The sequence below is a fragment of the Chaetodon trifascialis genome, chromosome 3 (genome assembly GCF_039877785.1).
Source record: "Chaetodon trifascialis isolate fChaTrf1 chromosome 3, fChaTrf1.hap1, whole genome shotgun sequence".
NCBI lineage: Eukaryota > Metazoa > Chordata > Actinopteri > Chaetodontiformes > Chaetodontidae > Chaetodon > Chaetodon trifascialis.
Window position 1 is genome coordinate 8,702,358 of NC_092058.1, and position 23,893 is coordinate 8,726,250.

At 40.7% G+C, this 23,893-nt stretch overlaps 2 protein-coding genes across 2 annotated transcripts in view; one reads left to right on the forward strand and one right to left on the reverse strand.

Moving 5' to 3' along the window:
- slc12a5a (solute carrier family 12 member 5a) overlaps window positions 1–14,636 on the reverse strand; it is a 152,366-nt gene extending 137,730 nt beyond the window's left edge. The window contains exon 1 of the mRNA XM_070993832.1: window positions 14,477–14,636. Coding sequence (XP_070849933.1) covers window positions 14,477–14,636 — 160 coding nt within the window. The remainder of the gene's footprint in view (window positions 1–14,476) is intronic.
- A 5,958-nt stretch (window positions 14,637–20,594) lies between these two features.
- Window positions 20,595–21,787, forward strand: LOC139351896 (adenosine receptor A1-like). Its single transcript, XM_070993864.1, has 2 exons — window positions 20,595–20,938; window positions 21,112–21,787. The coding sequence occupies exons 1-2, from the start codon at window positions 20,610–20,612 to the stop codon at window positions 21,758–21,760; spliced, it is 978 nt and encodes a 325-aa protein (XP_070849965.1). The 5' UTR covers window positions 20,595–20,609; the 3' UTR covers window positions 21,761–21,787.
- The last annotated feature ends 2,106 nt before the right edge of the window (window positions 21,788–23,893 follow it).

Sequence of the window (23,893 nt, forward strand, 5' to 3'; positions counted from 1 at the left end):
GACAGGCAAAGTGGCCCAGAGCTGAATGAACACAACACGAGGAGAGCGAGAGAGCGAGAGAGACAAAGAGAGAGAGAGGGGGAGAGATGATGGTGAGAAGAGAGGGAGGATATGGGAGGTGGGTGAAAAAGTGCTCTGTGTGGAAAAATTAGACTTAAAAATGACTGAGCGTGGGCGTTAAATGCACATCAGGTGGACATATGATAAAGATATATCAGGCATGCGGCAGAGCTGTAATGTCTGCAGTTTACCTGGCCGACAACAAACACACGGCGGGAAAACAAATGACTGCGGAGACAGAGGATCATAATGTGCCTTCTTCAAATACTCGCCAGTACAGCAACTCCAGAAGCACTCGGCTTTTGGCAGCCAGATACAGGGAAGGTCGCAGAGACATGAAAAGGGAAGGTGAGAAAGAGAGCAAACGCCAGGCAGGAAAAGAAAGGGAGAGGATTAATGGGTTGTCATGACTCAATCCACTCTTAGAGCAACTGCTGGGCTGATTCCCAAAACGGATAGCGGCCATGTGTCTAAATAAAGTTAGAGAACTTGTAGTAGAGGGATGGATAAATGGATGAGTCGAAGGCAGGGCGTAATAAGGATCCTGCACAGATTTAGTTGCATTTCCACGAAAGTGAACTGTACATCATTGTGAGCTGCATGTCGCCCAGTCACTCAGTACGAGCTCCTTTCTGTCAAGACAAAATAATCTGGGATGGTGGAAACAGTTGCTTTGTGTGCAGGTTTCAGTCATTTTGAAATGTTCCCACCTTTGAACAGTTTTCCATTCAGCATTTTCCATTCACAGCTTTAATCCAACTAGTCACTTTGTACTGTAACAGTTTTGCTCACCTTAAGCTTGAAATTACATGTTTCACCATCTTGCATGAGTGCATCATTGAGGGCAGCCTGGCCTGGCTTCAAATGCTCTTGGAAACAGCATAATTACAGTACAAGCTGAGCACACACGAACAACACAGCAAAGTGGTAAATACACCAGGGAAGTCGAAGTCTTAGCTGCTGAGTTATGACATTTATGGGGCGGAAATGCTGGAAGCTACATCAACAACTGTGGTAAATCTGATCTATTATTATTCTATTATTTATATATCCTATTCTGTCACGGCTTGGCATCCTAAACTGTTTGAAGCTACTATACAATATACAGTATATTTAAATGCTAAGTTATTTAAAACAGCAGTTACAGCACACAATGTTCTACTCACACCTCTTTACTCGGCTGAAGCACAGTCAGGTAGCTTGGTGCTGCTTGAGTCTAAAAGAAAAACATTATTTATATCCAAAAGCATGTCAGCTCACATTAACTTCTTCTTAACTCCAACATTTGAATGAAGTTTACAGAGCAGTTGAAGGCAGCATCACACTGCGAGCCAAGAACTTGAATAAAAGTGCTTCATGTGATAACAAAAGCAAATGCTTGCAAGATGTCATAGACGCTGTGTAAAGTTTTAGAAGCATGGGATGGTTCCTTCTAGAACAGCTAAAATTAAGTTTTCCAAAGCTCACGAGAGTTGATTCATAACATGACACAGCCACCAACTGCCTAAACTATGATCTATTCATACTTTGGTGTCTGTCTATTAATTTCCCTTCTAGAAGCTATTTAGCTGTTTGAATTCTGAAATTAAAATAAATTTAAACAGGTACTAAAACTTGTTTTGACAGAGAAATGGTATTTTGTCTGCAAAATCTTACAGTCTTTTGTTGTATTTTAGCAGTTTCACTAACTTTAAGAAGTGAAATTAAAAACATTGTGATGCTCGATGTGAATCAAACCATTATTGTTAACATGGGTTAATCTACTGTTGAGCAGAATAGAGCGTGAATGGATCTAAGCAAACCCTCAATTGGAAAGATGTAAACACAAAAACTAAATGCAAATACAGACCATATTGACCAGCACTGTAAATGTCATATAATGTTATGGCTTCCCTGTTTTACAGAAACAGCCCACACAAATATGTATCACATGGACAGAACCACAGCACACAATTACAACTCCTACATCAAGTTAGATGGCACATATAAGCCACCAACTGCATTTATCCAGTCTATAAAAATGTAAATATTCTACTGGATAAAGTCCAGTAATTCATTCAGTCCAATAAACAGTTTGTTCTATGTGTGCAGTTCCAGTTTTTAACCATTACTTGTGTACTGAATATGTGGATGCGTGTTTATGCATGCATTTGCTGCCACATGCATGTGCCTGCATGCATACAAAGTGAGTGCTGTGAATGTTCATTGGTGATATTTTGTACAGTACAGTTACTTCTTGTATTTTGTTGAAATTCTGTACAGCATAATCTGAATAAAATGAATACACGATTACATAAAAGCCCACTATAACAAATGCTATGTGAGAATGTCTTGCTTGAGTAGATAACCAAAATCAAACTCTTAACTTAGTGATTAAAGTAATGGGAGGCACATGAGACTATCAGCAGAAGAAGCATTAAGCTCATTAGTGTTCTGCAACCGCACACTCAAACATGCAGTACATATTACACCTTCCTCAGTACTATAAAAGTGTTTACCAGCTACGATAGCAGACATTGTGTTGTTGAGTGGAGTACAGCTGTCAAATAATTATATTGTACTGTACCGCAAATTTAAAAAAAAAATCAATGTATTCTATGTAATGTAATGAAGTATTCAACATTTCCATTTAGCAATATTTTTGATGTTACCATTAATTCAAATTATTTTGAGTACTGCCAAACCCACTGTGACTGCAGTTCACCACAGTAGTGTTATGGGTGGTGGTCCAACAAAACCAGAGATGTCAGATCATACAGTAAAATGCTGCACTGCCTCGCTTGGCAACACAAAACTTCTGTCCACTACCTGCACAGAGTCCTGGACAAAGTGAACAGGTGAATGGTAGGAAAAGATATAGGAAGTCAAAGAAAGCCAGATATTTTTCCTAACGAGTCAGTGACCCAAACCAAGGAAACCACAGAGAAAGGAAGGGTCATCACATCAACATACCAAGCAGCAACCTCCAGGGCTGCAAAATAAAGCCAATGCCAAAGGGCCAAAAACTGCAGCTCACTGAATGGCTGCCTCCAACAGTGAGTCAATCCCCACAGACCTCCATATTAACATGCCCACAGTCACAGCAGATGTAAACACGTTTACAGCTGTTGTAATCACTTTCCCTGCTCATAAATGGCACATGTTGATATAACTAGAACAGCTGATCTGAAACTGCTGCGGCTTAACTTAAGTATATTAACTTAACTATCCCAAATACTAATTACAAAGAACCTGTAAATTTTTAGTCCAGAGAGCAAAATTAGGTAATGGTGTGTGGTGAGCTGTCAGAGATTTTCAACAGATATCAACATCTCCCTTTATCCTTTATTGCCCTTGTGGGTAACATGAACGTGAAGTATTTGGAAATCATTTTAGACCCAGACCTGTTCCGCAGTCACCCTCTTGACATTGCGCCGCAGCAGTGGCATGTATGGTAATGGTGATGGAGAGCGTGTACCCCCAACCGAGTGCAACGAGCTGACAGAACCTTTGGACTGTGGAAAGAACTGGGCTGTGGAAACACTCCAGTGAGGCGCACACATGGGGCCACGGTTCATCCTTCTCTCCCTGCTGCAGCGCTATGGCAACTGGCCTGCTAGCCAGCCAGCCAAAAAAACATCATTAAAATTCACAACACAAAAGTCAGATTGAGGCCACATAATTAAAATTCATTTAGCTAGTGGCGCAACTCTTATATATCTTCCTTTACAGTTCACCTTTTCAAAACTCACACACACTATGCCCCGAGTCTCAGACCCAAATTCTTTCCCCAGCCAGAGAGAAAGAGAGAGAGAGAGAGAAGCTGAGGGAGAGAGAACACAGTGCAGGGGTCCTGAGGGACCGGAAGGCCTGGTATAAGTCCTGAATACCAGCCCAGCCCCATGGGGATCCATGACCTGCATCTCTGGCCCGCTGCTCTCTGCCTCCATCGCCTCGGTGGTAGATGGAGCGAGCACTGTTCTCCAAATCAGACCAAAATAATACACACACACACACACACACACACACACACACACACACACACACACACACACACACACACACACACACACACACACACACACACACACACACACACACACACACACACACACACACACACACACACACACACACTCTGGTGGTGGTGATTTATTCTGGCAACCCATGTCTAATAAATTATCATACTGACCTATTAAAAATAATCTTGCTGCATTCACATCTGCAGAAATGTAGTTGATAGAAGCATATTGTTTGGTGGGAAATATTACAGCAAACTTTGCACCACACAAGAGCATTTAGTGAACCACCCCCCGACCCCCCCGGCCCAGTTCAGCTGTTAAATGTGAGCAGAAGGGTCCTGAGAGACTTTGTTGCCCACAGATCCTGACAGCGTTGAGCTGAGAGGGCGGATCCCACAGGACTAATAAATAAATTCAGAATGATGAAACTAACTGCAACGGCATGATATGCCAACTGTGACACATGCGATGCAAAAATCAAACGCACAACACAGACAAGTCACTGAGAGGCGAAGAAGAAGGAGGGAAGACCGAGGCTGAGAGCAATTACATCCAGAAAAATCATTTCATCTGAGTCAACTGCATAATGATCCCATTTATTATTTGTCTAGTTAGGCCCAAACAAGGTCAAACCAGGCTTTAATGGTAGAAATACTGGGACTGCATTTAGCAAATATTTTATTACCAATTATTTTTAACATTAATTCATCTTTTCGTTTGTAAAATTTCTGGAAATTGTGAAAAATGCCCATCACAGGGTGCCCAAGTAGCTCACCTGGTAGAGCACATACCAGGATGGGGTTACTGTGAAAGAAGGCGTCAGAGGAGAAGACAGGTGTAGCTACGTATGGGCATTTTGCAAGCCATCATGATTTACCAAAGGATCTGAAAAGCAGAGAGCCCTGTTTGCAGACTCCTCACTTGTACTGAGGCCTGATGCTGTTCCATCCATTTATCCTGGGGACACAGTGAGTACGAGCCAACATGTCGGTAAGTTTATTTATCTTGCGTTTTATCTGTTTACTGAGTCCAAACAAATCTGCAGTGTGCTAGATCCAACGTTGGCGTGCCAAGTCACATGATGATTCATGTCAAACGCTGACAGGACACTTTGTACGGCTTGGGGGTGTTGATGAAGTAAGTTACAGCAAACTTCACTCAAAACAGATCGTCAGAGAGCTAAGCTGCTGATTAGATTTGAGTCGAAGCTGCAGGCGAACGGCGGAGGGGTGGGTGGAGACAGGGGCGGGGACAATTTAGATCTACACATGCTAAATGAAGGCAAAGGTGTAGAGTAATATCTAAGCCAATGATTTTTTTTCTCCATCACAAAAACTTCTAAATATGTCATTTTGATGAACAGAAATGAGTTTTCAAAGGATTAATCAATGTCTGAATTTCCCAGAATCCAAGCTGACGAATTTAAACTGCTTGCTTTGATTAACCAATGGTCCCAAACCAAAATATAATCAGTTCACCACAATAAAAGCCTAAAAACGCAGCAAATACTCACATTTTAGAGCCTGAAATGAGTGAATTTTTCATTTTTGCTCAAATAACTATAGAATAATCAACAGCTTTAGTAAATATCATGATAAATATGCAACATTGTTAGTCTCCGTAACAATACCAGAAAACATCCACACCCCTTTCCATGAGAAAAAAATATTTAAAGATAAAAAAAATGCACCTGAGCTGTGTCTGGTTTATTCTTTGGAGCATCTGTACACCACCTTATAAAGACCTGTGTGGTTGTTTCTTCCAGGATGTTCTACAGCAGCCTGACATGCTGAATTGGTGGGGGATATTAATGATAGTGACTGTGTGAGAACTCAGACGTGATAGAAATCTCCAGCGTCGAGGCTGCAGACTGGCCCGCGTGCCACAGAAGGAGCTGGCTCCGTGGACGATGTGTCATGGTCGGACTTGTGTGGTAGAAGAGAAATGTTCTACCTCTGATGTTTCCTCTCCTCCTCGCTCCCCCCGTTCATCCCGTGTTAGTGTCACTGAGGTCTGCCCTGCAGCTTGCCTGCATGTGAGGAGGATTTTGTCACTTTCTATCAATTGGTCACAACCCCCCACCACACACACACAATTACAGACACACACACACATATATACACATTCCTCCCCGTTTGCCGACACGGTTACATAACAGCACGAGGATTTCTGGGCCGAAGGAGGTTCACTCCCCCTCTTGTGCTGTTACCTTTTCTCCCTCCTCTCCATCTTGCTTAGTTCTTCATCTTCTCCCATCCACACACAAACACACACGCTCTCTCCTCTCTTGCCATATGCTTGACACACACCTTGTATCTCACACACACACAACACATACTGTTGTGTAATTCACTGGGTTCCTGATCCCCCTCTTATCTCAGGTTTTTCTACCACAGGACCCTGACTGAAGGGAATCTACGTAGACGCTAGCAGTCTTGATTGGGACAAAACTGCCCCCTGTTGTCTCAGCAGAGAAATACACTTGTCTGTGTCACTGCAGAGCAATTAATTTCTCACATTCGGCCTTCCCATTCATGTTTACTTTAACACATTTTGCACACGCCAGAAAAAAATTAAAACCGTATACATTTCTTGTAGATGAATGTATTGTATTTTTTGTCATGGGGTCCAGGTTCTGCCAAAGATACCTCAAGCACTCAGCTCCCACACGTTTAACATCAGTCTTATGTGTCTCTATGGTAAAAACAATAAATTGGCTGCCCTCTGCTGTCAGGTCAATGTCACCACACCTCTCTGATCAAGTGTCCCACAGCTGAGCGAGCCTGCAATCATTTGATTCAACTTAAACAGCTCTTTGGAAAATTAGATAGGGCCTGGACATACATAGGTAATGGTGTATGATTTGTATTGATCTATACTGTACTGATAGTCCCTCGTTTGACAGAAAATGGAATAACAGGGTGAATGATGGTGGAGAAGCTATGGCATTTAACGGCTAGCCAGATTACAAATCAATAGCTCCTCCGAGGGAGAAAATTTCAGCCATCTAATGGCATTACAGCAAGAGGAGGACAGACGGGCAAGAAGACACAGGAAGGTTAAAGAGGTTTCCTCGGTTCACAGAAAAGTAGTAAAAGTAAACAATGTGGACTTATATTCTTCATCTTCACTTTTCTGGCAGTTAAGTGAAATAAACCAAGACACTCAACGGTTTTGGACGAACTGGTAATCAAGATGGTGATCAAGCTGTGACGTTGGAAAACTACTTCCAATTTGGAAGTTAAATAAACGGAAAGAAATCTTTTTTATGTTTTTCATGATTTAGTGCTTTAATCAACAGTTTTTCAAGATGTTTCAAGAGCTGCCTGACTCACAACTATCATCAGAACATTTCTATTATTTTCTTCCAGTGAAGCAGCCTCTTAATTTTCACTGAGCGCTGCATTGTCGTGCTCATCAACATTAAGCTAATTCAGTACTGAAATACTGACAATCTGTGACTATAACTTTCCAGTGCGAGCACACAACACAGTCAAGACCCAGATAAATTCAGACACAGTGTTGAACCGAGACACAGATGTTAGATAATCAACAACAGTAGAACTGGGATAAAATAAAAGTGCTGGCCAGGTGCAATGAAAACAAACCAATGGCCTCCATACACAACTCTTCCCCCAATCTCTCTCTCACACACTCACACACACACACACACAGATATACACACACACACACACACACACACACACACACACACACACACACACACACACACACACACACACACACACACACACACACACACACACACACACACACACACACACACACACACAACTAAATGCCCAATTCCAGCCAAAACCCTAAGTCTTAAGCCAGAATGTCCTCATTTTCCAAAAAAACGGGGAGTCTTCTTTCTGTTGTCACAAGCGACTTTATCCACATACACATGCACAGCTGGTCCAGCTATACTTGTTAGGACATTGCACTGACTGCCATTCATTCTTGAAAAAAACTGCATGTATTCATTATGACCAGGGTTTCCACCAGCAAGGCGGCTCACTAAGCTCCTAAGCATTGGGGAATATTTTTTAATGTAATCTTTTCTGGGGCAAACCCTGATGTCCTTATATATCTGTGCTGCCATGTTGTTGTTCTGGATGTGAAGAGATGTTGCAGCCAATCAAGCGTTAAAGGATATAAAATCAGATCTGTACCTGACAGGCTCCCATAACATTCCCAGCCCAGCTTTGATAATGTGGTTGGGAAAGGTGCCACTATGAATCTAAAGCAGAGCAATGCTGAGCACCAGGAGCACCTTAGACTCTCCTAGTTTACCAAAGGTAAAGTAACCTTCATACGTTATAGCACATAAATCCCATTAAACTGCTATGAGCCCTTAGATTTCGACCAATTACCCTTTTGTTTACCGAAGCCTATAATTATATAAACAATTTACTCTTTACTGTCTGCTGCTCTCTGTGCACAATAACAACAGGGGGCAGACAAAATATCACAACACTTCATGGAAAAGGACTTTAACTTTGCTGTAACGATCACTACAAACACTGCAACAAAGGTGACTTGCATCAAACTGAATGTCAAACCCAATTAGCAGTATCTGGCTGTTAGAAAAGAGCTCTGTCAACTCTGACATGAGTATTTTCAAAAAGGTACACAAGACAGCTAAAAGAGCTCCAAAGAAATAAAATAACCTGCACCTACATTACAGGCACATCTGGAAAAACCTGACAAAGCATGTCAAACTGCACTAAAAAAAAAGGTAAAATGGTCATGAGTTAACACTAATGAACACAGATATAGTGGATCTTGCATTGCAGAGTTTGCAGTTGTGATTTAGGCACTACAGAGTCCCCATTCATTAAATGTGTATATTGTTTTTTGCAGCCCCCCATAAAATTCAATGATAAGGAGCATTTAGATGTTATCCAAACAAAACCTCACATCTCAAACCCATTCTCTTTTGGGGGAAACAGATGGCCAACAACAACAAATGCAATGTGCAGTTAAAAATACTCGAGGATCACATTTCTCCTTTCATGGCAAGAAAAGCTGTGATGACACAAAGCTTTCCGAGGGTTGATAAATACCCCATAAAAATCCTAATCAGGTGTCCACACTCTTCCTAGGATTGATTATAAAAGCCACCCCACTATTTTAATCCTACAATAGGAGTCATCCACAATAGGCCTTTGTGACTCGATATCTGTGTTCACCATCGGACTGCACCTCTATATCAAAGAGGTTGTCTATTATTTACATGGCATTCATTACAGCACAGGGGCAGACATGCCTGAATAAACACACAAACAATCCTCCGTCTGGTCAGCCAACAGCCCATTATCATGGGTGCACAATTACTGACAGCCACCGCTGAAAAAGGATTGCAGTCAAATTTCAGCGAATAATAATAATAAGAAGAAGAAGAAGAAGAAGAAGCTGAAAATACAAATGACTGATGATGCTGTTTTAGGAATTTATTTAGTGCATATAGCTTGGCGTTGAGGGCCACAGAAATGCTGTGAAAGTCAGAAAATACTGAGATATGGACTAAAACATTATTTGGCTGACAATAGAGAAATAAAAAAAAAATAAAAAACACACAGAATATTGCCAGCCTTATCCTTTAATAATGCAGAGGTCTGCACAGCTCTTCTCTGGGTTTGGTGGAGAAAGGCCAGTATAAGCAAGCTGAACACAGAGTACCACACTGTTTAAACCAGAGTGAAAGGAAGTGCATGGGAAATGGCACACCCGTGTTTTGCTTCAATTTCATTCATTCCTTGACACACACATAAATAGTTCTGTATATTGATTTAGAATACATTTTAGAAATTGACCCAAGCATACTGAGCTGCAAAGACACAAACACAGTGGATTCAGCTGTGCTTTAAAAACCGTCTTTTGTTTGCCTTCTTCTCCTGTGCAGTAGACAAGGACAAAGTTATAATGCAGCAAGGGAGGACTCACACACAGTCTATTTGCTACATTATAGGGCTGTACAAACAGTGAAGGGAGCACACTGAGAAAAGTCCAACTTTGACTGAAACATTTGCTCCACATGCACTTTTGCACACTTTTTCAGGGTCTGTAATGTAATGTGTCAAATAAAAACACTTAAAAACCAAAGTCTAGTCACAATGTCTTTTTTGTTCTCTGTGTGTGAGTCCTCCCTTGCTGCACAAACACAAACATACACATTAATTTCTACTCTCAGAAATGAACCATGCAGGGAGAGGAAAAATAGAAATGTTTTTGCTGCGGTCATGAGGTTATTAGGTTGTGCTATTGCTGTGATTGTAGTTGTTGTTGTCACTGTGCGCCCCTGCTGTGTCATTGTCTTCTGGACTGCATTTGCCCAAGAGGAAACAGAACATCCTGACACAAATTAAACCTCAGCCAAGTCGGCCTCTCTGCCCATGAACCGAAACACCGAGAACAAACTGTGTTATTAATGTCAAATGTCTGTGTTTTTAGATCTAAGCCCCTTCTGCTACAAATAGTTACTGTTGAAAACCACAAGTGCATACACACATACGTGCAATCGCAGCTTGGCTGGAAACCACAGGAGTCAAGGCCGAGGAGTGCATCAATAAAAGATTACAAAAAAATAAGCAGCCCAAATTCACCCAAAATAGTTCAGATATATGGAGGTCTGCTCACTGGCGTAAAAACTGCTTTTACCATAGGCAGGTAAGAGCAAGCCAAAGGATTTCAGCAGCTTAAACTCTCATCGCAAAGCTGCTTTAAATCAATATCTTTTTAACAATGGATCAAACTGCTAGATGTAATGGTGACAACCCACAGATTATTATCACCTGAGTGGTTTTACAGACCACAACTGTAGTGACTGACTTTTGTTGCTCACATCAGCTTTGTTTGGGAACTAGTTGGTAAACATTGTGGAGCATTTAGCAGTCAACCAGTCAGAACTAGATATCTCCCTCAGGAGCTGGTGGAGACCAAGCAGAGCTAAAGGGAAAGCGAATAATGGTCATTCAAAAAGGTGTACAGAAAAATGACTCTGACACGAATGATGTCTGCTTCATAACTAAGAACAGTGTCACTGTATTGATTTATAATGTTATGTTGGCCATAACAAAGCAATTAATGCAGGCTTAAATATTAATGATGCTGTAAATATGAGGTTTCTGAATGGCATCGAAGTTTCGAAGCCTCCCTGCTTTGCCAACTGCAAGGTGAGAAACTAGCAGCCCATTCTGAGCCCATCTGCAGCCCATTCCACTGAGCCCAACTGATCTAATGAAGATATATCTCTTTACAGCGCTGCAAGGTCAAGGGCAGAGAGGGCACTTGGCAGGCAGACGAGGATCTTCCTACCTGCTGCGGCCAGTCAGTCAGCTAAGCCGACTGAGCTCACACCTCCCTCCGGATCAATACAAACAGGATCATGGGGAAAGGGGGAAAAATTTCAATTCCTCTGGTCCAGCTAAAATAAGACCAAGACTGAATGGAGGCTTTGGAAGACTCAGGAATTAGAATGTGGCAGGAAAATGCCAACAATGGCGTGATTACACTGACAGATTCAGACCTGTATATAAACACATTCACAGTCTAATTCTACATTTACTCAAACCCTGTTTCAGTCTCACTCTCACAGACACACCGTGGGAGGATGTTTCATGCGTTCTTTACTACTATGTCCATTATGCAGTAGAACTGCAAAGATAAGTCAATTTCAGCTTCTCAAAGTTGAAGATTTTTGCTTCTCTTTATCTCTGATGATAGTAAACTAAATATCTACATTTTGGACTGTTGGTCGCATAAAACAAGCACAACCCCGATTCAAAAATGTTGGGACGCCGTGTAAAACGGAAATAAAAACAGAGCACAATCATGTGCAAACAGCCTGTGTTTACCAACAATGGTTTTATGCTGTGTTCCTGTATCCAAGTATTAATTTCCTTTATCCAATCATGTGTTCACAAAGTGGTGAACCTCGCTCCATCCTTATTGTGAATGAATTCATGATTTCATATTCAATCATGATACTATCACCTGTTACCAATGAGCCTGTTTACCTGTGGAATTATCCAAACAGGTGTTTTTGGAGCATTTCCCAGTCTTTAGTTGCTCCTGTCACAACTTGTTTGAAATGTGTTGCTGGTATGAAATTCAGAATAAGCAGATATTAACAAAAATCAATGAAGCTGATGAGATAAATTATTAAATACACTGTCTTTCTATTGTTTTCAATTGAGTATATGTCAAAAGGATTAGCAAATTATCACATTATGTTTTATTAGTCTTTTATCAGGGTTGTAATTTGAATATGGCGCCTTAAGGTCTGGGAAATCATGATGGACATTTTTCATTTTACAGACAAATTAATAGAAAATAATCGTTGTTGCAGTCCTCATATGCACTTCTATTGTACAGTAGCAAAAAAAAATTCTTATACAGTATAGCCAACTACGCTACCAGCCTCATATCTTACCAACAGCATGGCGGACAAATCTGATGTCCTTCTATGGTTTTTCTTTTTGTTCTCTTACAACTATTTCAAGCCACACAGAACAAATAACAGAAAATATCACACTATCCCAGCAAGAGGCTGATTTCATAATGGCACTTGTTTGATCTGAAGTATTTCGCCTCATCGCAAAACCATTTGTGAGACAACTCTGGTGAAATGTACTGCGTCACTATGGCAACCAGGAAAGTGGATGCAGAGACTTCCAGTCTCCACGAGGCTGCAGCTCAGCCAAGCACAGTGTGACAGAGAGTCCTCCGAAAAAAGTCTTCCCCATGTCTTGAGGGAAACACAAGGAGATGGTGAGATGTGTTCCTACCGACCACGCAGCCATTTATGTCCAAAGCAATGATTGATACATGCTGGGACATTCAAGTGGAGAAATGCTGAGGAGGCATTTTTATGTTAATTCATCTGCACTGGAGGAGACTGTGGCATGGTTTGAACCTCCAAGGCTTTCTGTCACATATAGCAGTGACAGGGAGTGCTGGACTGGCAATTAAAAGCTTTCTTTCCTCACCTCAGTGACCGGCTGGTTTAATAGTGGAAATCTGTCAGCACTACTGAATATTGGCGCAGCAGTTACGATGTTAGGATAAGGGGGTGACATCTATAATATCCACTGAGAATGGTAAGTATATGCCTTAAAGTGTAAGGACTGAAGGAAGTGGTGTAATTCCAGAAAAGACAAAAAAAAATCTATTTTTTATAGTGTTTATTATTGTTTCAATGAAAGCTGATCAATGCTTTTGACCTATGAATGAAGAATGAAAGTGCATGCCTAACTAAGGCTACTAGACTTCAGAGCAAAGCATTCCTTTATTGCAAATCTAGAGCTGCAATAAAGGAATTTATGGGAATCTAGGGAGCCTGCTCAGTTCATTTGAAATGTCATTAATGCAGCAGCCTTCATAAGTTAAAGACAGTATGAAATGTATTGATTCATTTTCCAGATAAATCCTTATTTGCACTTGACTGGACATGAATGACTGCACTTTTTTTAATGCTAATCATGGCAATGGTGAAGGCTTCCATTTCTAGCCCGATGGGAATTTCCACCACCATTTGTTCTGCACTGCTGCACTCAATTCAGACAATGACTGACAGGACCTTGATTATTTCAATCAGGTGAGTTGGTGACAGCACTGAACCACAATGGCACTGGGTCCCAGAAGACAGGGCTCAGGGGAAATTGCCATAAGTTAACTGTAGACATGAAGGTTTGACCAACTATGTTTTAATTCACCCTAATTTCATCCTCATGATGAGCACATGTTCCACATAGCTCACCTTGCAAGCCATCACCTTATAAAATCTCTTGCTAGAATAGTATATCTAAGACAAGCCACGAGGTTGAAATGTGCATGACATTGACATCTCCTCTAAAAGAGGGATGCAAGCCATTTCTCGGCTCATATGCTGTGGTTTAAAATGCATGTCAAAGAGTGTGTAGAGGATGACATTCTGAACGATTACAATATAAGGAACTACATATGAACCCTATAAATCAGGCCATTTAAAGTTAGGTCCATCAGATGGAGAAATGAACAGTGTGCAAGGCTAATGAGGGGTTACTCTGGAAATAAACTGGTGCCCTTCAGAGTGACCACTGCCCACTTGTGCAGTCAAAATAAACACACGTTTTAATGTATGCAACAGTGGGAGCAACATGTCTGAGTCAAATGAACAGAGCGTATGAAAACAAAGCAAACTATAGCCATTTTTATCACAGCAGACATGAACGGGCGCAATGCATGCAACAATACAAATACTGGGGAGAAATTAAAAATGGCCATTTGAGCGCTCTGCGATGTCTCTGTTATCAGCCCTATGTGGCCTTTAAAAATTCAATTGTGGTGTCACTGAACAGGAGTCAAGCACTGCTAGCATATAGCCGGTAGCTAACAGACAGGGTGAATGAAGCCGGTAAGTGTCCGCCTACCTTTCAGCACTACCACCACATCGGCACCGGCAGCATCCCCCCCCTCCGCGCCGCTGCTGGTCGGGGGCTCGTCTCCCTCAAACAGCTGGTTCACCTCCCCCTGGATGTCTGAGGGGCGCCGGTCGCCGTCGCTCTTGGAGACGGTGAACCTCTGGCTCATGGTGGTCGCCGGTGAGACAAGCGACGGGTCTTCTTGCCACGGTGCGGGGAGACGCGGACGGACAAAGACAGCGAAAAATGCGCTCGCTTCTCTAGTTATTGTAGTCCACCTTCACCGTCTGGTAACTTTACCTCCGACTACTCTGTCCGGGGCAAGCAACCGCTTTTTATCGGGTAACTTAATTAGATGTGTAACGCCGACTGGACCATCTCATCAACCGGTGTCTGGTGGCTGCCGCGCACCTGGGTCCTAAAGCCGAATTTTCAGCGTCTGTGGTGCCGTTTTGAAAATGTAAATGCCCTTTATTAATCACACGACACACTTTACTGTACTTAACACATAAAAATTCATTGTACAAATTATTTTTTAGTCTTTTTTCTAGAGTTTTTTAAGATAGCATTGAAAACAGCCATCTAGCTAGTCGCATGTAGAAATTGGCGTTGCTAGGCAACCACAGTCAGTCACACAGCCAGCCGTTGATGCCCTGCTGTCAAGTCATAGTGTTTCTGCTACATTAGCAGTGTCAGTTTTTTGGAAGGTTGAGTGGAAAACAGTTTTTAAAGATGTGCAGAACATATCCTGATAAACAGCAACGGGTTGCTGTCAGGGCTGGATTTCCAACAAAGTAAGCTAGGTTACACTACAGAAACCCAAGGGCTAGTAAGCACTGTTCTTCTGTTACGCCAACTGCAATGTGCACCATTAAAGGAAAATATCAAGTTGAATTGTTCTAATTTATTTATTTATTTTTTTAATTGTTAGGGGATAAACACCAGTAAACTGCAATTTCAACAGGCATTATAATGGCCAGAGATGACTGTATCACTTGATTTTCAGGCCTTGCCTTGAAGAGGGTCAAATTGCAGTTTCAAGAGCTACATTCTTTCAATTTTGGGCTTATGTTTCATATCACAACATTTATTTGTGTTTTACTGAGTTGCCTCACATCGAGCCTGCATGGGGCCAGGTAGTAGTCTAGCTGCAGAAAACTTGCAAAGCACCCTAAATTTTGCACCAGGGTCACAGTCGCAGTGGTTAACATCAACACTGATTGTGTTCAGCTTTTTACCAAACACTCCAACACACCACTCCACCATTTCCAAAAACATCAGCAAACACATAACAACTCATGAACCCAAAACTGTGAGAAAATTTTCACTTGCAAGCTCGTGAATACCACAAGATGGGGACGTTCACATGGACTCTTCTCATGAACAGCTCCGTTCTATTCAAGTGTACCGGTAAGCCATGCCAGTATGATGGCTTTTAAGAGAATAAATCACAATTCAAAATAAGAATGTCCATTATCATCTTTAATGTTATTAGAAACTGTATTTCAAGCACTGTCCCAAGTTTCTATATGTATATAAGTGTCTTTGGTACTTTGGTAAAGATAAATTGTCTAAAAGAATTACTGTAATATTACGTCTTTGGTGACCATAAGCTGTCCCACTACGACCTGAATGAAGGAAAAAGGGGGAGTTTATAGTGTTAAAACAGTAAATCAAACAGTAATCAATACCCCTCAAAACTTAAGATCTATCTTAAGAAGTCATTTCACTAAAGCATGATTGGTGATTATAGTAATGCCACAGTCCATTCACCAAAGTTGCTGAGCCCACTGAAAGACAGCACGGGGGTAATAAAGAAAAGTGTCTACAAGACACTTCAAGGGCTCTTTATAAGTGATTTTCAGTCTTTGATACATGAGCTGTGATAATCCCGATGTGTCAACATCAGTGTTGTTATCATCAAGTGACGGGCAGTTTTCATAGTCTGTGCAGGGAGCAGAGAAAAAAAATTAGAAACATAACAGTACTGACAATATTAATAACACTATTTTATATCACATTCTGTAAAGAATATGGCCATTAATAAAAACCCCACAATAAATTTTACCAAGGTTGTGGCATGTCTTCTGTGCCATATGTCAAAGTAATACTTAAGCACTGCAGAGAATAAGATGTTTCAGTAGGAATCGCTGTCATGGTGATATTTACTGTGGACACATCTTACTCTACTTGAACATTTTCTTTCTAGTCTCACCGTGATCTGAGTGAAACACCTGTGGTTTGGACCAGCCGAGACACTCCGACTGCATCTCAAACTCCTTCAGCTCGGCAGCAGTGACAGTCTTCCTTTTACCTGATAAAAAGGTAACACATTTCAGATGAAAGCCTTACGAATATATTCTGTCTTGGTGCATCGACAGTGTATACCAGTTTTAACCTACACCATTGCAATTTCATTGAAACGTTTGCATGGAATGCCCTTACATTTTGTGCAGACGTTCATGTTAAGTAAGGAGCAATTGTAATAACTTAGGTGAGCCCTTCACTTTTCAACTAGCGCCATCATCAGGGCAAAACTTTAATTGGCTTCATCGCCAAATACTAGCAAAACTAATGACATTCCCATCTGCCTCAGCTGGACATGTGTTTGGTGCGAATATGCAAATGTTAGCATGCTAACATGCTAACCTCAGATGGTAAACATTATACCTGCTCAACATCAGCGTGTTAGCATTGTCATTGTAAGAATGCTAGCATGCTGGCATTAGCATTCAGATCAAAGCACTGCTGTTCCTACCTACAACCTCCGTACAGCCGTTCGGGTGGCTGTGCACCTTTGGTCCTGTTTCACTTCATCGTTACAGATTTCTGAATTATAGACTTAACTCCAAATAGAAATCATGAATTATGAATGGTCTGAAGCAAGGCAAGGGGATTAGTCTCTCTCAGACTTGGTGAGTAGTCTTCCTGTTAAGCAGTGTTTTACTTTGTATCACCATCATTGGAAACATCATTTCATCTTTTTTTGTATTATCCCTCTGTTCTCCTTACTTAAGAGCCAGAAAATGGTAACGATGTCATCCCCCTTTATAACGAGGCAGTCAGGGCACCCACTTTGCAGCAGCACATCTGGTACACCTGTTGGGGCATCTGTTGGAAACATTACAAAAGTGTGGATAGTAATAATAAATGATTTATAATAAAACTAATCAAAATCACATTCACACTAGATTTTTATGGAAATGTTGCAAATCTAAATATCATTAACGTCACAAAGAATACATAAATCTATCAGAGGTTAAGAACCATTTGTGCATTGTTTATAATGTCTTATTATTTGTTTTTGTACATCATTACATCATCTAAAATTCTTGATTGCAGCAATGGTTTAGGTTGATTTTGATTGCAGCAAAGTTACCCTTGGAAGGTGGTAATAACACAGAATGAGAGAACAGGGAGTCAGTGTTCTGCTTTGTGAAACTTTAAAATAGAGATTACAAGAAGCTGAGATGAAGAGACACACAATTAAACACCAGTGCACACGGTATATTAAACAAAACTCTTACTGTTACAGTTGACATTAAACATGGTGTTCTTCTCATACAAAAATGTTTGTGATTCAGTAGTGCAGTATCCATATCTGCAAAGGATTTAGTGAATATTAATCAAGTGAAAGAACAGCAGCACAGGACATGGTGATTCATGCACAAATATGCATTCTTGCCAACCGTCATTACAAGTAAAATAATTTGCTTACATTTTGGCCTTAAAGTTGGTGCTGTAAACGTTTGGGCTGTCCTTTAAGGTGATGTCCACCTGAAGACTTAGCAAGAAAGCAGCATGCACTAATGACACTACACACATATCCGAAGACATGGCTATGAGGTACCACCTCCCAGACAACTGAAATATCAAAAGAAGGGAATTCAGTTTAATTTGGCTGTATTTGATTTAATTCCCACAACATAATAATTCAGGACGGACAAAAAGACACAAAGCACAAATGGGTTCAGTTGGTCCAATTTAGTTTTGTCTAATAAATTAGTCGGAAAAATGCAAAGTTAGTTATAAATACAGAAAGAGACTTACATCTGGGCTTTTGTCCGCTGGCTTCAGCAGCCTGTCACAGGCAAGCGACGCAGGCTGGCACACTGAGGTGAGACTCAGCACAACAACAGCAACGCACAAAGTCTTCATCATGGCTCTGATGCCTCTCTCAGTCTCTGATTGTGTCTCTCAGGTCTGTCTTATACTCATATCACTGACCAATTATTTTTGTGCCTCATCTGCCCACCCCTGTCTGAATGTTGACCCTGAATGTCTGCATGTCCATTTGGTCTTTATGTTTACTCAGCAAACAAACTGGCATGCAGCTACCAAACAAGACCTGTTTTTTCTCTCTGTTTTGCAGTTTTATTGCAGCAGTATATTGTGTGCACCAGTACTTTCATTGTCCAAGTTTGGTCAAACAAGCCTAAGAAGATGTTCCAAAATCATACTGCACATTGGTTCTGGCGGATGTAAGGGTGTAGTGTTTACCCTGGAAGGGGGACAACATTAGGTATAATCAAACCACACGGTATGCATACTAAATATGATCGATTTTTGAGTACACTGTTACCCCATAATGCATTGCACAAAGGAAAAAACAAAAACAAAAACACTATTTAAAAAAAAAAAAAATAAGTAAAATAAAGTGTGGATTGTGGTGAAACAGCTCCAGAAATTTGAAGAAAACAAGGAAAGAATTATTACATTTTGGACATCTTGTGCAGTTACACTCTGGTAAACATTGGTCATCCATCATCAAATCAGCTGAGCTTTTGGAGGGGAACAGATACAGGAAAAAATGAGGAGAAGGTAATGGAGGTGAGAGAGGAGGAGCAGGTACTGCCCTCTGTGCCCAGGATAGCATTAGCATTACTGCCCTTTGCTGTTCAGCACAAACAAAAACTGACCTGATCCAATTCAAACAATGTGATAACCACAGAGATGTGTGCTCTTTGGTAATTACAGTGAACCCATTGGCTTAATTTAACAACAACACAAACACCTCACATAATTAGAGTGGACATTTCTATAATTCAGATCCCAAATGATGCAAACTGAAACACAAAGGGGTGTACATAATTTTACTAAATTAAAATTATGTGAGCACAATTAGAGCACAGAGAAAGGGACAGAATACAAAGGGTGAGAGACCAAAGAGTGGAAGACAGAGAGAGAAATGAACAGAGGGAATATATAATTGAAAGCAGAGAGACTCAGGATATGAGCATATGAGAAAGGGAGCAGATCATGGAAAGCAGAAAGACACAGAAAAGGACACTGAGAAAGAGCACAGGAGACACAGAGGGAAAAGACTAAGAGAGGGACAACCGTCTTCAGGACTTTTCAGTGTCCTCTGGAAAGACTTCCATCATCCGTTTGTGTATTTGCAGCAGGTTGCAGTGAGTGAGCTCTCAGAGCTGCTGTGTAAATTATTCATAAGTGGATTTTGGTCCAGATGCTCTGAAAGTTAAAACGTTGTGCAAAATGTAAATAAAAGCAGAATGCAATGATTTGCAAAACCTTTTCCACCAATGTTCAGCAGGATCAAGGTCCAGGTATCAAATTCAGAATATTTCTATTTACAAAAAAAACAATAATGTGCTGTTTTCAACTGAACATAGGTCGAAAGGGATTTGCAAATCATCATTTTAAACAGCATCTCAGCCTTTTTGGAATCAGGGTTGTAGAAAGTACTAATTCAACATACATGCAGCACAGCTTTGTGACTTCACATTGACAGAGCTTGCATTGGCAATCGCAGGAAGTGTAGGAGAATTGCAATGCTTCACTACAACATCAGCTGCACCAGTCCAGCTACTTTCAGCTCAAGTGGTTCTGTTTGGAGGGCTGCAACCAACTAAGGATGTGGCTTTTTGGTTTCCTCTGTTCTGGCTGAACTGCTTGCTTTTTGGAGACAAATCGAAACCACTGCAACTACCTATGGTTAGATTTTTTTTTTTTTTTTTTTTGTCAGACCTGTAGCTCTATTGTCTGAATAGTCTTAACGAAAAAACTGCTAAAAGGCTGAGAACTTCCTCAAAGGTTACATAAGACCTGAATCACTGTCAGACTCACATTCAGACACGCTGCACCATCAACCAACAAACATTTAAGAGATTTAGGAAGCACAATGGCTGTGGGAGAAGTGATCTACACGTTGTTGGAGGTGCTCATCGCTGTTAGCTGCTGTCTTGGGAATATGTTGGTTATTTTGGCACTGTGGACCAGTAAGAGCATGCAGCAGCCTACCTTCTGCCTTATTGTCTCTCTGGCTGTGGCTGACTTCATGGTCGGCTGCATGGCCATACCATTGGCTGTGGTGGTGGACGGACGAGTGGAGACTTCATTCCATGGCTGTCTCTTCATCAGCTGCGTGGTCATACTGTTCACCCTCGTCTCAGTTCTGTCTCTGACGGCTATTGCAGTGGACCGATACCTCCGGGTGTACGTCCCTCTCAGGTAAGATTATCCAGACATACTAATGCTTCCTGAGTGTTTCAGTGTGCAGTTTTAAGGTATCTAGATGATCTACCCTATTTTTTCCTCATATTTAGTCATGCTACTACTTCCTGTGGCTCATTATAATTGCTGATTGAGTATTGTTGGCTGATAATTACTGTTTATCTCTGTAGGTACAAAAGGACTGTAACACAGAAACATTCTTGGCTTGTGGTTGCTGCATGTTGGCTTGTTGCAGTACCGCTGAGTTTTGCTCCCATGCTTGGATGGTACAACCATGAAACCTTGTCCAACTCAGCCAACTCTACTATTGTCTGTCGGTTCATAGCAGTGATCCCCATGTCATACCTGGTTTACTTCAGTTTTTTCTTTAGCAACCTCACCCCTCTGTTGGTGATGACTGTATTGTACTGCTGCATTTTCTGTACTATTCGAGGAAACCTTCGAGAGAAACCAGGCAACGGTGTCCAGAACCAGTCTCAGAACTACCTGAGGAAGGAGAAACAGCTGGCGGGATCTCTGGCTCTGGTCTTGGCTCTGTTTGCCCTGTCCTGGCTCCCTCTCCACATAATTAACTGCATTGCTTACTTTGGAGGGCCGAATAATGTACCAGACATAGCTTTCTATGTTGGCATCCTGCTTTCTCATGCCAACTCAGCCATAAACCCTGTTGTGTATGCATTCAAAATCCAAAAGATCAAGACGGCGTACCTGCAGATCTGGAGACGGTGCATTGCATGTGGAGAAAAAAATCAAGGATCTCAGACAAGCCAGACAACAGACAACAATCTCAGCAGCAACATGAACAGTGGCCAAAAATGAATGAAGGAATATGTCCTTGTTTGTGTGTGTGTGTGTGCGCTTGTTCTGAATGGTTACATGACAATACAGACACACTACTGAATACACATATCGAAACATTTTCTTTGACTCATAATTCTGTATTCTTTGTTATCAAGTGTTTTTATTTCATCAGTATATTTTACTTGATTGTCTAATGTTTTTATTTTAGAAATTCCGATGATGGTCCTATTTTTCTATAGTTTATGTTTTGTTATCAGATACTCTGTATTTTTATAGGTTTGAGGACAGCTGTTGTTTATTTTTTCACTTTTAAAATTTCTGTACAGTTCAATTTAGATTTTCCTGTTGTTCTGTACATAGATTTTGTGTATTTACTTCCTGTCTGTCATAAGCTAAACAGGTACGTCTGTAGCATCAGTCTTAAAGCTAAACTGGAATTAATCCTCTGTGAGTGTTGAATATGATCTCTGTATTGGGCACATCAGATGACTCATATTCTCATCTGTCTCTGAGTAAAACAGGAAACAAGAGTACTTCTCATAATGTGCTCTATTAAAAACGTGGTTTCAAGTCTTCCAGGAAGTGAGAATTTAGAAATGGAATGTACTGCTGCTTCTAGACATGTACAGGTGTTGTAGCCAGAAATTCTAGAAATAAATGTCTCTCATAACTGAATTATTATCATTTTCCACTCTTTAAAACACCCGATAACAGTAATATAAGAATAGTATTAAGTTATTTTTGGTATGTACCTCTTTTCAGAACACAAACAATTGATGCATGTTTACCACTCAAGCATTTCTCCATGTGGCTTACAGCCAGCCTAACTGCAGAGATCTATTTACGTATGTCATCATTTGACTGGATAACAAAAGCTTTAAGTCACCATGTGTAAAATATATTGATTACAGCATCTTTAGAATTATTGATGCTGGTTCAAATCTCTTTATCTCTTACAGAGTCCTTGTCTCCTCAGTGAAAACTGTTCACAGTGAGGTCTGTCCAGAGTAGCTGGGACATTGTTTCTGGAAAGATTGAGTTGCTTGTGAATTTTTAAAATGTAATTTACAACCAATTTCCTTTCATGTACTGCGATGGCTGCAGAAATCACAGAGACTGATATTTCAGGGTAAATGAAAACGAAACTATCTACAATACAAGATAGAAATCAACATCAACAGATTTAATACGTGAGGATCAGTGCAAACATTTCTCTTGTGGTTTTCATCAGCATGCACTGTTATATTCAGCCTCTAAGTGACCTCCCCAAACCTCTGCACAGCTGCTATTCATGACCTGATTACTCACAGATGTAGTACATCAACAAACACGCACTATAACATTGCCAGCAGCAGCATCTGCATCTGTGCTTCATGGTATGTTACATATGAAGATTTACATATTGAACTCACAGGCAAAGAGACAAGCATTAACCACCAGTTCATAAAGTATATCAAACACAGACTGTTGCTGTTGTTGTCAGCATCAAACATGGTGTTAATGGTTCAGTTAATGGCTCACACATCCAGACCTGCCAAAGATTTACCAGAGATTTAACAACTGAAAGAACAAGTGAACAGTACATGGTGATGTAAAATACTCATGCTAATGAATTACAGCCATTACAGCAACACCTGCACTTTAACCTTCAAAGTTCATACTGAAGGTGTAACATTCATTGAAACACATATAAAAAAACTGGCAATGCTGAAACCCAAGAGACATCTGAGGACAAGGCTGTGATGCACCAGTTCCCACACAACTGAAATAACAACAATAAGGGAATTTGTAAATTTAAACATTTATAAATGAATTGTTATTGACATTCTATGTCAATAGTAACCACATTTCAGGTTAAAAAAAAAAAAAAAAAAAAGTACCACCAATGGGTTCAGTAGGTTCAGCTGAGTTTGTCGAGTAAATCTTTTAGAAAAACACAATGTCACACTGAGGTGAGACTCAGCACAACAACAAAAACAACAACAACAACAACACATAAAATCTTCATCATGGCTCAGTATCAGCTGTTCTCCAATGCTTCTTTGTCTCTCAGTATTTGTATCTCATTCATGTGCTGTACTGTTAATGTTTCACTTGTCAAAACTCTTTTTAGTCCTCAGTATTCAAACAATAACAGTAGTTGAAATATAA

What these genes read in the sequence shown, in the direction of transcription:
- LOC139351896 (XM_070993864.1), top strand. Translation starts at nt 20,610, where the DNA reads ATGGCTGTGGGAGAAGTGATCTACACGTTGTTGGAGGTGCTCATCGCT. An exon ending in CGGGTGTACGTCCCTCTCAG is followed by an intron (nt 20,939 to 21,111) that starts GTAAGATTATCC and finishes TTATCTCTGTAG; the next exon opens with GTACAAAAGGACTGTAACAC.